The 14496-nt window shown below is 38.6% G+C and overlaps 1 protein-coding gene across 6 annotated transcripts in view; it reads right to left on the bottom strand.

Annotated features, from left to right (window-relative positions):
* The window catches only part of TBC1D5 (TBC1 domain family member 5), a 515710-nt gene that overhangs the window by 220458 nt on the left and 280756 nt on the right, over nt 1-14496 (bottom strand). For all 6 annotated transcript variants that reach the window (XM_075922103.1, XM_075922104.1, XM_075922102.1 and 3 more), the window contains one exon: nt 12259-12326. In XM_075922103.1, the coding sequence (XP_075778218.1) occupies nt 12259-12326 (68 nt within the window). The remainder of the gene's footprint in view (nt 1-12258; nt 12327-14496) is intronic.

Here is a 14496-nt window from a genome sequence, read left to right as displayed (position 1 = left end):
TTTGTGTATATTACAGAGGAACAATGAACATAACACAGTCATTCATATGCTTTTACTGTCCACCTCTAAAAGTGTGAAAATATAAACACAAGCTGCTATTTTGCTGTGATCACCCAAATATGGCAGGTTTTTCTTCTTTAACATTAGAACACTGGGCAAATTATCAAGATTAACACGCCAAAATCAATTCTATTCAATTACTCATGAAAATGTTTTTGCTTCAGTAAGATTAAAAATAGGATACTGAGGGAGAGATATGAGGGTTAAGTTGCTCCTTTAAAATATCCAAAATTTTGTGTAAACATACATTTTTAACATAAAACTGAATTATGTTTTTAAAGGGTGTGTCTAAACTACATGGCTCCATCAATGGAGCCATGTAGATTAGGCTGATCGGCAAAGGGAAATGAAGCCGTGATTTAAATAATCGCGGCTTCATTTAAATTTAAATGGCTGCCGCTCTGAGTCGACAAACAGCTGATCAGCTGTTTGTCGGCTCAGCGTGCTAGTCTGGACACTCCCGCGCTGACCTGAAAGCCCTTTATCAACCTCCCTGTTATGCCTCGTAGGATGAGGTTTACCAGGGAGGTCGATAAAGGACTTTCATGTCGGCAGGGGAGCGTCCAGACTAGCGCGCTGAGCCGACAAACAGCCGATCAGGTGTTTGTTGGCTCAGCGCGGCAGCCATTTAAATTTAAATGAAGCCGCAATTATTTAAATCGCGGCTTCATTTCCCTTTGCCGAACAAACAAATCTACATGGCTCCGTCAACGGAGCCATGTAGTTTAGACGTACCCAAAGTGTATTGGAGCAGCTTCTTCTAACATTTTCCTCACTCACAGATAACGGTGAAAGAAGACTATAGTGAAACAGCTGAGGGTGGAGATAAAATAAGTGAACTAATGCAGTATAGGACTCATTCACACTTATTTTGTAAAGAAAATAATTCTCTTACAATTGCATTGATCATACAAATGTAGGGAACTTGAAAATATACAGTAGAAAAGCTAAAATGATAGACAGGAAGACATACAGAGGCTCAGATGGTGCTCAGGGGTTAGAATAATTTAATTCTCAGGTCTTTAGCATCAGTTCCTATATCAGAAACTATATAAAAAAGTGCAACACGAAATACCTACTTGGGGGAAAAAAGAATGATTGTGGATAAAATTGTACAGTGTGAAGCACAATGAGGCCTCTAGATCCATGGTGTCCAACACGCTAGCCACTAGCAACATGTGGCTATTTGGCTGATTGAGTATGGCAAGTTGGCTTGACCCATGTAACTATTTGGCCAGTTGAATGTGGCAAGTTTGCTATAGCAGTAGCTATAATGGGTGCTGCTCCAGAACTGGCTGGACATCACAGTCTAGATGCTACAAATTATCCAAAACCTACAGCTTCATGTAAAGTAGAATGTGAGAAAGGCACAAGGTACTCCATTAGCATAGTACTTCTGCCTTCTATTTCTGATTTTATTTCTGATTCTCGTGCCTTGCTGGATAAGTCATTTAACTCTATGGTTTAACTTAACCAGCTGCAAAATGGATTTTACTGCTAAACCTAAATATTAAAAAATGAGAATTATTTGGAAATCATTGTCAAGACAAATTCAGGGTTCTTTTCATTTATCTGTTCGTTTTTGAGCTGTTAAGAGTTCAGTGGGGTCACATTTTCATGCTTTTTGTCACAACCATGAAGGCTAGAATAATGTTTTTAAATGAAAGCTCAGATTCTCATGTATGATTTGACTCTAGCAGCTGAGATTAAGAAAAAACACCAATTATCATGAGATGTGAAAGAACACAGAGTCAAGAACACTGTGGGTATCCTACAAAAATAATAAAAAATATTTAATGCTGGAAAAAGGCTTTGAAATCCTCAGATGTGAGCCACTATTCAAGTGCCAAGTACAGAGGCACAGAGCTAAGTGACTTGAAAATGGTGGCATTAACGATAACAAGCAAGGTATTGGACACTGCCTTAACTTGGCAAGCAAGTATATTTGCACCCTCAACTAGAGTCCTGAGTAGAACTATTTTTTTTAATCCTTCTCCCATATTGCCCCACAATACCTACTCTCAAGGCAGCGGGTCCTGATTGCCCACCCATACTGGAAAGGAAGAAAACATCTGAGACTTCAAATGACTTGCATTAAGGCAGATCCCAATCTCAGAGAGCAGACAGACTGGGATGTCACAAGTCCCTCTGCCATAATAGTGGAAGTGGGATAAAAATTCAACAAGTAATGTAGGACGGATGGAAATGGGAGTGGGCATTGGATGGCAGGATAGCAGTGGATTTAAAAAATACCCCTCCCTTCCTTCAAATATGAATGATTTGGCCAGCAGCACTGCCAGCAGAAGCAATGGAAAGGTAAGCATGGCATGGTAGGGTAACTAGATCAGTGGATTCCAGTTCTGCAGTAGGGGGTCTACCCCGCACTGTTATTTTTGTCCATCCCATTTTTGTCCCCTCCACTCCCCCCCCACACACACACACTCACTAGCTTTGTGCCTTGTGTGACTACCTCATTCATCCTGCCCTGGTTACAGCCCTGGTATTGGGTTGTAGAATGTAACATTTTCCTGGCATTTGATGGAAATAATGTTAGACCAACAGTTGGAAACTTGTCTGCATTTGTAATAATCACATTACAGTAAAGGAAGGACACATCTGAGACTTCAAAGGTACAGTACAGCAGATGGCAATCAACGTAATTTAGGATTTTGAAGAGATTATTTATGAAGGACTGTTATTCAGATCTGCCCTATGGAGTTTAGAAAAGAAAGAAACAAAGAACATTCAAAAATACACAGAGATATCTGTGAGAATCTATCACTATCAGAAATTCTGGCAGGAAGGATAATAATGAACTCATGAATAAGCTGGCTGAAGTGTTAATTATGGTAAATGCAAACACTAGAGACCATGATGTTTAACAGAGAACTCTCAGTTCAGGAAGAATTTTACAATTAATTGTTAGTCTACAATTAGAGTGTTTTAGAAATGCAGTATTTTCAGATCAAAAGAAGAAACAAACACTTTGGGGAAAAAAACAGGGTACTACATCGAGCTACAGCTCTGAGTGAGGATCATGTTAAAAACAGGTATTTTATCATAATGTTTTACTGCTGTTAGTAGGAGCAAATGAATGAGCACTGAAATTTACTTAAAAAAAATACCCTGACTTCATAAAAGTGAGTGTCCAATTGTTTTAAGTCAATTTCAGATATTTAGGGATTTCAGAGACATTTTTCTTTCTTTTCTCAGAAAGATCCCCTATCCTCTGCTCAGCTGGGCTATACATGTGTAAGGAAAGCCCACCAAAAACTCCATAAGAACGGCCATACTGGGTCAGACCAAAGGTCCATCCAGCCCAGCTTCCTGTCTGATGACAGTGGCCAATGCCAGGTGTCCCAGAGGGAGTGAACTGAACAGATATGATCAAGCAATCTCTCTCCTGCCATCCAGCTCTACCCTCTGACAAACAGAAGCTAGGGACGGGGCGGATATAGGGCAGGGCGAACGGGGCGGTCGCCCCGGGCCCCGCGCTTAAAAAAACCCCGCACATGCCCCGGGGCACCGCAAAACAGTCATCTGCCCCTGGCTAGGGACACCATTCCTTACCCATACTGGCTAATAGCCATTAATGGACTTAACCTCCATGAATTTATCTAGTTCTCTTTTAAACCCTGCTATAGTCCTAGCCTTCACAACCTCCTCAGGCAAGGAGTTCCACAGATTGACTATGTGTTGTGTGAAAAAGAACTTCCTTTCATTTGTTTTAAATCTGCTGCCCATTAGTTTCATTTGGTGGCCCCTAGTTCTTATACTATGAGAACACAAATAACTTTTCCTTATTCACTTTCTCCACACCACTCACGATTTTATATACCTCTATCATATTCTCCCTTAGTCTCCTTTTTTTCCAAGCTGAAAAGTCCTAGTCTCTTTAATCTCTCCTCATATAGGACCCGTTCTGAACCCTAATCATTTTAGTTGCCCTTCTCAGAACCTTTTCTAATACCAGTATATCTTTTTTGAGATGAGATCACATCTGTATGCAGTATTCAAGATGTGGGCATACCATGGATTTATATAAGGGCAATAAGATATTCTCTGTCTTATTCTCTCTCTCTTTTTTAATGATTCCTAACATCCTGTTTCCTTTTTTGACAGCCACTGAACACTGCATGGATGTCTTCAGAGAACTATCCACGATAACTCCAAGATCTCTTTCCTGATTAGTTGTAGCTAAATTAGCCCCCGCCCCCATCATATTGCATGTATAGTTGGGGTTATTTTTTCCAATATGCATTACTTTACATTTATCCACATTAAATTTCATTTGCCATTTTATTGCCCAATCACTTAGTTTTGTGAGATCTTTTTGAAGTTCTTCACAGTCTGCTTTGTTCTTAACTACCTTGAGCAGTTTAGTGTCGTCTGCAAACTTTGCCACCTCATTGTTTACCCCTTTCTCCAGATCATTTATGAATAAGTTGAATAAGATTAGTCCTAGGTCGGACCCTGGGGGAACACCAGTAGTTACTCCTCTCCATTCTGAAAATTTGCCATTTATTCCTACCCTTTGTTTCCAGTCTTAACCAGTTCGCAAATGCCAGATTTCTTTGGTAGGATAACAAGCATTGTAGAAAGGAGGGAAGTGGTATTCACTGTTTTTCAACCAGCGTTCCACAGATCATCGTCAGGTGTTGTGCGAGAAATCGTGGAATAAATAAATAAAATTTTTGAAATACTGCAAACAACTCCAAATATCCCTCGAAATATGGTGGGAATTTTTGTCCGGCAATTGGCAATACTGGAGTAATCTTCATACGCTACCAACCTCCTCTTTGTTTTGTTTTGGTCAGTTCATATCTAAGGTTATATTTAGTTGTATTGTGGCTGCCGTTCTGCTTCCCAGAATTCTCCGCATTTCTAGTCTTTTCTAGTGCACGTTACGGTCATTCGCTATTTTGTAGATTTGTAGACTTTAAGCAGTTTTGTAATTAATGTTTTTACCGAAACTGTGGTTGTTTTCATGTATCTAAAATCTCACCTACATAACAGTATTTTCATACAGCTGACGAAAATAAAAAAAAAGTGGAAGTATATGAAAAGGAGGATCATCAGTGGAGGAGAGGACAGTGAAAATGAATCAAAACGATCAGATCCAAGTACGAGTGAAACAGGAAGAGAAGTGACTGATATTAAAAAAAATTGCCTTTACAATGACAGTTACTTGGCCATGAGTTTTTTATGGACTGGAGATGAAAATTGCCCCGTTCCATCGTGCATTGTTTGCAGGAAAAAACTAACACACACAGCTATGACCCCGACCAAGTTAAATCAACACTTCACTACTAATCACGGCCACTTGTCAAATAAAACAGTTGATTACTTTCAACAACTTTTGGATTCACAAGGAAACAATGTAAAGTTTTTGAGAAGGTAACTATCAGTGAAAAGGCTCAAGAAGCAAGCTATTTAGTAGCTGAGCTAGTTGCACAAAAAATGAAAAGTCACACTATTGCTGAAAGCCTAATAATTCCTTCTTGTAAAATAATAGTGAGTACAGTGATAGGCAAAGAGGCTGAAAGTGAAATTGACAAAGTTCCTGTTTCTAATAATACTATTAGTAGGCGTGTCGATAACATGTCACAACATTGAAGATGTCTTGTCTGAAATACTAAAAAATACTAACTTTGCTCTCCAAGCTGACGAGTCAATAGACATAATAAGTAAAGCTCAGCTGTTGGCATTCATACAATTTGAAAACTAAGGTGAAATAATGGAAAATTATTGTTGTTGTAAAGAGCTGCCAGAAACAACCGAAGGTCAAGACATTTTCAACATCTTGTCTTCTTATTTGGAACCCTATGGTTTGTCATGGAGCCAGTGTATTGGAATTTGCACTGATGGTGCCCCCTCAATGATCGGCTCAATAAAAGGCTTTGTTACACTTGTCAAAGAAAAAAACCCTGATGTCATAATGACCCACTGCTTCCTCTACCGGGAAGTTCTTGTTTCAAAAACTATTGGGGAGGATTTATAACAAGTCCTTGATGCAGCTGTGAACATGGTCAATTTTATAAAGTCACGCATGTTTGCAAAGCTCTGTGAAAATATGCAAAAAGACTAGGTGACTCTCCTTCTACACATCCATGTTAGATGGCTTTCAAGAGGGAAAGTTTTAACAAGGGTATTTGAGCTGCAAGAGGAACTATTGCTTTTCTTCAAAGATAATAAAGCCATTTTTTCTGACTTTCCTGAAGATACAAAATGGCTGCTGAAACAAGCCTATTTAGCAGATATTTATCAGCACTTAAACACCTTGAACACCACCATGCAGGGCCCGAAAGAAAACATTTTAACTTCCACAGACAAACTTCTTGCATTCAAGAATAAACTCAAGGTTTGGAAAATACACCTTTCAAGTGGAAATGTTTCCGCTCCTACTTCAGTTTCAGAGTCAGACAGATTATAAAGAAGTCATCCCATTAATTACCAGTCATTTGGAATCACTGACAGAAAAGCTTGACCAATACATTCCTTCTTTGTCATCAGAAATGTATGACTGGGTTAGGAACTCTTTTGTTGAGTTCTCACAAAATTTACTCAGTCTGCAAGAAGAACAACTGACTGAACTACAGTGCGATCGAACTTTGAAGATAAAATTCAATGAAGTGCCACTTGACGTGTTTTGGATTAGAGTATCCTGTGATCTCAGCAAAAGCAGTGAACATCTTACTCCAGTTTTCAACTTCTTACCTCTGTGAACAAGCTCTCTCATGTCTAACAAACATTAAAAGCAAAGAAAGAAATTATCTGCTGTCTGTTGAGGAAGAACTGCGAGTGTGTGTGTGTCAAAAATTCGGCCAAGAATTCAACATTTGTGCAAAAAGAAACAAGCCCAAGTGTCACACTGAAAGTAAACTTTATATTGACTTTGGACGTGAACTTTATTTTGACTTGATATTTTGATATTTGAAGAAAAAAAGATTAGATGATACAAAAAAAAGACAGGAAAAATGCTCCAATTTTTTTTCTTACAATTAAAGCTTATATATAACAGCTCTTTACAAATAAATTTTCTTGACAATAATTTAGCAGTAATTGAATTGCGCTCCCCACAGTCAATTTTTTCTGGCCAAGGAAACATTTTCATAAGTAGGGGTTCTTCAGGATATGAAAAATAATTTTAGGGGTTCCTCCATGGGAAAAAGTTTGGGAAATCACTGATCTAGACTATAGTAAGAATTTTGATTCAGTCTCATATCACCTTCTCCCTAACCTCTGATGCTAAGATAAAATAATGGGCATAAATTGTAGCAAGGGAAGTTTAGGCTAGACCAGGGGTCGGCAACGTACGGCACACGCACCATAATGGGGGCACAAGATGCTTTTCAGTGGCGCACGCAATTAACAGGCTCCCCTCTTGTCCCCCACCACCAGCAACGGGGAGACCATGCTGGCAATCCAGCATCGTGCCCCCGCAAGATTGGAGCCAGCGCTGGTTTCCTGTAGGAAGGGAGCTTTGAGGCTCTGCACCAGAACCAGCTTGCAGTAAAGCACATGCACACTTTTCCACCCTTCCCCACAGGAAAAGCTGGAGTGGAGCCGTGGGCAGGAGACCAAGCAAAGTGCACAGTGGAGAGAGCCCTCCTCCCCCCCGAAAGTGGTGCGGTCCAGGGCAGGAGGGTTAACGTTTGGTATGCAACTTCAGAAAAGTTGCCGATCCCTGGGCTAGACATTAGGAAAAACTTCTTGACTATTAAGGTGGTTAAGTACTGGAATAAATTGCCTAGGAAGTATGGGACCTTCATCATGGTCTAGCTCAGGGCTATTCAACATGTGGCCATAGGCCATATGTGGCCTCCGGCCCGTTTGTTTGTGGCAGTTTGGGTTTACACAGGGCTCAACACGCGGCCTGCGGGTGGGAGCCAAAATAAAAAAAGTAGTCAATATAATATAAGACATAACAAGTGGGGTTCTGCAGGGGTCTGTTTTGGGACCGGCTCTGTTCAATATCTTCATCAATGATTTAGATATTGGTATAGAAAGTACACTTATTAAGTTTGCAGATGATACCAAGCTGGGAGGGGTTGCGACTAATCTGGAGGACGGGGTCATAATTCAAAATGACCTGGACAAATTGGAGAAATGGTCTGAGGTAAATAGGATGAAATTTAATAAAAACAAATGCAAAGTGCTCCACTTAGCAAGGAACAATCAGTTTCATACATACAGAATGGGAAGCGACTGTCTGGGAAGGAGTACGGCAGAAAGGGAATTAGGGGTTATAGTGGTCCACAAGTTGAATAAGAGTCAGCAGTGTGATGCTGTTGCAAAGAAAGCCAACATGATTCTGGGATGCATTAACAGGTGTGTTGTAAGCAGGACACGAGAAGTCATTCTTCCGCTCTACTCTGCGCTGGTTAGGCCTCAATTGGAGTATTGTGTTCAGTTCTGAGCACTGCATTTCAAGAAAGATGTGGAGAAATTGGAGAGGGTCCAGAGAAGAGCAACAAGAATGATTAAAGGTCTAGAGTACATGACCTATGAGGGAAGGCTGAAGGAATTAGATTTGTTTAGTTTAGAAAAGAGAAGATTGAGGGGGACAGGATAGCAGTTTTCAGATATCTAAAAGGGTATCAGAAGGAGGAGGGAGAAAACTTGTTCATCTTGGCCTCTGGGGATAGAAGAAGAAAAAAATGGGCTTAAAGTGCAGCAAGGGAGGTTTAGGTTGGACATTAGGAAAAAGTTCCTAACTGTCAGGGTAGTCAAACACTGGAATAAATTGCCCAGGGAGGTTGTACAATCTCCATCTGTGGAGATATTTATGAGTAGGTTAGATAAATGTCTATCAGGGATGGTCTAGACATGAGGGCAGGGGACTGGACTTGATGACCTCTCAAGGTCCCTTCCAGTCCTAGTATTCTATGATAATAGTCTTCTTTTGATGTGCATTTTAGTAGTTAAATTCCTGGACTGTCATTGCACATTACCAGTGCTGTCATATGGGTGAAAATTGGGTAAATATTGCATTTTATTAATATCGGCAGAATTGACTTAAATGGGGCCTTGTATGTTGTGTAGTCTTGCCTTAATCTTTGCATTTATGCCCTTCAGTGTGAAAGAAGCTATTTGTATATATTTGCACATATACAACCACACTTAAGTTGTGGCCTCAGCATGTGCTTTGAGTATCATTGTGGCCCCTGGAGCTTCCAAAGTTGAGTAGCCCTGGTCTAGATGGTGCATGGTTCCGCCATGAGTGCAGGGGACTGAACTTAATGACCTCTTGAGGTTCTTTAAAGTTCTAGGATTCCAATCAGAATCCCAAATCTTAGTTTTGAGTACACAGATGTATCTTCACAAAACAGAATGATTTGTACACAGTTTATAGAACTGAAATAATTTCTTGCATCTTTTTCACTAAAGCTTGCTAAAACTGTCAGGATGCTTATACACTGGAATAAATTGCCTATGGAGGTTGTGAAATCTCTATCACTGGAGATTTTTATCTTACCTACTCTTAAATATCTATCAGGGATGATCTAGATGGTGTTTGGTCCTACCATGAGAGAAGGGGACTAGACTTGATGACCTCTCAAGGTTCCCTCCAGTTTTAATATTGTATGATTCCATGATTTGTGGTGAAACGCTAGGGCTAGGAAGAACTTTTAAAAGTTATGCTTTAGATACTACATATTTTATTAATAGAAAATATACCCACATTGTTCTTTAGCACCTTTGCTGAATGACAGTAACTAATCACAACTTCCTTATGTTTACTACGAGTAACTATTGTGTATGCTCAGATAGGTTTTTTTTTAAATGGAATAATAGAATATGATATTATAGTGGCAGCCTGGTAATGGCTGCTATATATAATTCAGTTTTAGGCTAGTACTTCAGTTTCAACCACCCATTTTCACAGATTTTTTAAAAGCTTCTCATTTGAGGCAGAAAGAAACCATTAAAGCTCAGATGTGACTATTTCTGTAAAATTGAAGAAAAATCGATCCTGGTACCTCTCAGCTCTTGGAGAGCATAACAAGAAACTTCACCATTTAGAACTGCATCACCAATAACTTAAAAGTGGCTTAACAAAAACCTTTAATAATTTTGCTTATAAATAGTTCTTACTGAGGAATAGACCCCTTTCCCAGATTTAGTGTGAATGATATTTAAACATTAAATTATTTAAAAGTCAGTTTTGAATATGCTGAATAACATGCTAAAATTTTAGCAGGGCCTAATAAACCATGCCCACATTACTAATGAAGTGTTCCAACTTGGCTTTATGGGGAATTAAAAATGGGGGATTAAAAATGTTTGCTTGAAATATGCTCCATAATTCTAAAAAAATGCAAATTACAGTTGCATCTTTCTATTGCTCTTTCATATATGCAGCTACCATATTAACCCAGCCTGGTAAAAATGTTTTCAGCAGTATGAAATGTATGAGCTCACCTCTCACGGTTCCATTTCAATTAATTTTTATATTTAACTTTGAAACTTAAAATTTAGAATCTTTTATTGAAACAATCTTAAAAAAAATCACATTTCTGATCAAGTTTATGACTGTTTACCATTGGTACACTTAAGATTACTGTAACAAAGATTAAAGAAAATCATTTTTGTAGTTTTCCTAGTGTGATTACACTGTAGCTGTGTATGTAGCTGGTTTTTCAGATTCACGTGTAAAGCAAGCTAATCCATTCACGCTTTTGCTTATCAGGGCATTTCATACAATGAGGTAAAAGAAAACATATGAAAGCACAAAAATTGAAGGTTTAAGCACCCCAAAACCATTTTTAATTTTAAATATTTTTATTAGCTTTAAAACGTATGGAGTCCCATGAAATGCTAACTAACTCTGGCAGTTTAACCTATCTTCTGCTCACCCATTTGTAGTAAGAATTTAAACAAAAAACCATAAATACAACACTGAAGACTGTTTAAACACAAAAGTCAGAATATATAAAACCTAATGTTTGCATAGTAAAATTAATTTACCTACTTTATATTTTATGATTAGGTAGCCAATTAAATGGATACATAAGTGTATACCATATTTGTAATGTAGGTAAATTAATGTTTACCTATTTTCACATTTCATGACTTATTTTGATACTGACTTGAGATGTACCTGTTATTTTTGGAAGTATTTTTGGAACCTTTGAGATTAAGCAGAAATCTCATTATTTGCATTTATTTAGATAAATGGACAACAAAGTTCTCCATTCATTGTGCTTCATTGCCAATGTCAGAGCAGTTTGTACTTTATACTCCTCTTTAACAATGGTCCTCTAACTACCATATCTATTACTATATCAATGTTCATTCCCACATTGTACTGTAGTTTAGATATGTGTATATTTTAATCTTAGAACATCCTGAACCATTTCCATATACAATTGAAAATTGCCATCTGTGGGAACTAACATTAAATCATATTCATATTCATATTTTAATTATACTACAGACAAAAATGCATTCAAAACAGATCTAGGCATGGACATACAAAATATTTTAAAATAGATATCGAAGATTCTTCCTTAACATATAAATAAAATGTATGCCATATAATATATGAATTATTAGATTTACACATTACAGTCAGTAATTCAACATGATAGAATACTCAGTTCCTGAAAATATTTAACAGAAAAAAATTCTGAACAGGAATGACCTAAGTGTCAAAAAGATCAAAGGATAGTCAGAATAATGTTAGGGAAAATTTTAAAGGCATCTGTGACAAAGGATGTTAGAAAAATTATACTTAAAAATAGAAATGCTAAACTTCTCTTGGTGAATGACATTTCTCACTAATTACATGCTTTTTATTATTGATTGAATAAGTGTTAAGAATTATAGAAAATCATCTGTTGAATCTTTTATTATGAACATAATTTAGTCAAAAGACCTGTCAATTACTCTTACTAAATTTTGTTTCATACTGAAAAATGTAATTTATATTTAATGTAACATTTCCTAATATCTTAATTTAGGAGCAGTTCATTTCAATACCACCAACCAATATCTAAAGTTTAAAATTCATACTTTATTCTGTCTTTTTTACCCCTCAAATAAAACTTCTACACACACACACACACACACACACACAGACACCAATCCCTGTATTGTAAGGAAATTTTAGGTCAAGAAACACAAAGCAGTGTAAACAGCAGAAAACCCCCAAATCTGAATTTTATAAAGAAACTTCCTTATCAGTCTACATACGTTCTCATCACATCTTGTTCAATCATTGCTCGAAGCTCTTTATCTTGGAAAAATTTGTTCCAAAGACTCTGTAAAAAGACAAAATATTTGCATGAAACAAAAAATACAGGCTGTATCTCCCTGAATAGAGCCCAGGTATAGGGAGGTCAGGCTGTGGGGAGGCTGGCAACTCAGCCAGGAGCCCCGTGGAGCAGCAGCGTGGAGTTCCAGCCCCTGCAGCTGGACAGGAGCAAGGGGCCAGCAGCAGCAGCCACAAAGCTCCAGCCCCAGCTGTGGAGCTCAGGGGCTGGCAGCAGCAGTCGCGGAGCTTTGGCCTTGGTAGCAGCCATCGATCTGTAGCCTGGGGCGGGGGGGAGGGAGGGTGGGAGCACAACCATGCAGGCAGCAGCGGGGCTGGGCTGGAGCCCTAGCCAGGGGCAGCAGGGATCATGTTGCAAAGGACTTTGCCTTGTCCAGCAAATCCCCTTGTTCGGGACCAGTCAGGCCCCAAGGGTGCTGGACGAGGGAGGTATAATACTTTCATCCTATATAGAAAGTTAGATCTGCAAAGTTGTATAAAATATTAATCAATTAATCCTCAGCATTCCTGGAAGGAAGGTATTACCACTGTTTTAAAGATGAAGGAAGAGACATCTAGGTTGACTTGCCCAAGGCCTCAGAGTAAGTCAGTGCTGAGCCGGGATTAAAAAACTCATGACTTATTATGCCTTGCTTCGTACACAGTCCACTAGACCACATTAATTTCAAGTATTCAGAAGCAATTACATATTGACTTTTGAACATTGACCAATTATTTGCAAAAGCAATTGTGCTCTGGCAGAAATAAATCAAATAGGGAATGAATGACAGTAAAATACTTGCCATGCAAAGGATATCTCTTAAGTCCCTCAAATACACTGTGCAAGAGCGTCTCATGGGGAGACGGGGGGGGGGGGGGGGGGGGGAGGAGGAGAAGAGGATAACTATTAATGTAAAAAATCCCAAATTGAACTATAGTCTGAATCAACTTCAGTGACTTCTGTATCTGTACTTGTGCTCCTCCTCTCAAAAGCTAACCTGAATGAATACTGCTCATTTCAATTTCCAATGCCCCCATCAATGCCATCCAGCTACTGTACTGTCAAAGGAAGTAGAGCGTAAAGCAGACACAGCTCCCATTGTAGCAGTGTGGTAGCTTGAGAATATTGATCAGAGCATAAGAGGGGCAAAAATCCATAGCAGATAACCAGTTTTTTACTTATTTTACTAAACCAGTGTGCTATTCTGTGTCACAGAGAGATATGAAAGTACATTACACATGTAAAACAAAACATCAAAAGCCAGAAAATAGGGACATCTACACCCTTAACACATTTTATTTTCTGCAAGCAAATCATTACCATGGCATCTTATATGCCACAAGAAAAAAAGTAAATCAATGTTTGCAGCTGCAGGAGGATAAATCTAGCAGAGAAAGATTTTATTTGTCTTCTATTACTTTTTCTTTAGCTTTTACAAACACTGAAAAAACAAAACAAATATAAAAATATTTAAATGTTTCTCTGATACTGTCCCATCAAGGCTAATACCCTCTCTTTGCCTAATTTAATCTGAATTATACCTATCTGTAGGAGGCTCGATTATAATTTGAGTAAGGCCCTATCAAAGGGTCCTTGCCGACAAGACACTGCAAGAGAACAGGGAAACAGAATCCCCACTGCTAAAAAGGCCCAGGACACCACCAAGGTGTGTTGCATCCAGCTACCATTCGATATAAAGTCATAGGTATTAGAACTAGGGATGATTCTGCATGCCTGGACTTGAAGTGGTTCCCATTACGTACAGGATTTACAGTTTGGTTCAATAGCTCTCTGAACCCCAGGATAAAAACTGTTCCAAGAACGCCATATAAAAGGATGCACAAATGTGGATTATTGCTGCTATATCCCTCCTTTTGATTTGGCACTGTAAATTTGTGGCATGTATGAACTCACTTTCTGTATGCTCTGCCGTACTCACTTTGACCTTTCATTAGCCTTTTCTCATCCACAGTGCAGAAAGGAGGGTTGGAGTCCTTTTGTACAGATTCCAAAGCTTCCATATAACTGGTAATAACATGTGGGTCTCTGGCATGTAAAATCCCTCTGAGTTTTAAGGCTATACATGTTCCTGTTTTCATTATTTGGCTTATGATGTTCAGTTTTATAACTGAATTATCCTTTCAAATGTCTCTTCATACAATGCAGGGGTAAATAATAA

The sequence above is a fragment of the Pelodiscus sinensis genome, chromosome 2, assembly GCF_049634645.1.
Source record: "Pelodiscus sinensis isolate JC-2024 chromosome 2, ASM4963464v1, whole genome shotgun sequence".
NCBI lineage: Eukaryota > Metazoa > Chordata > Testudines > Trionychidae > Pelodiscus > Pelodiscus sinensis.
Note: the sequence above shows the minus strand (reverse complement) of the source record. Positions and strands in the feature narration are given on the sequence as shown.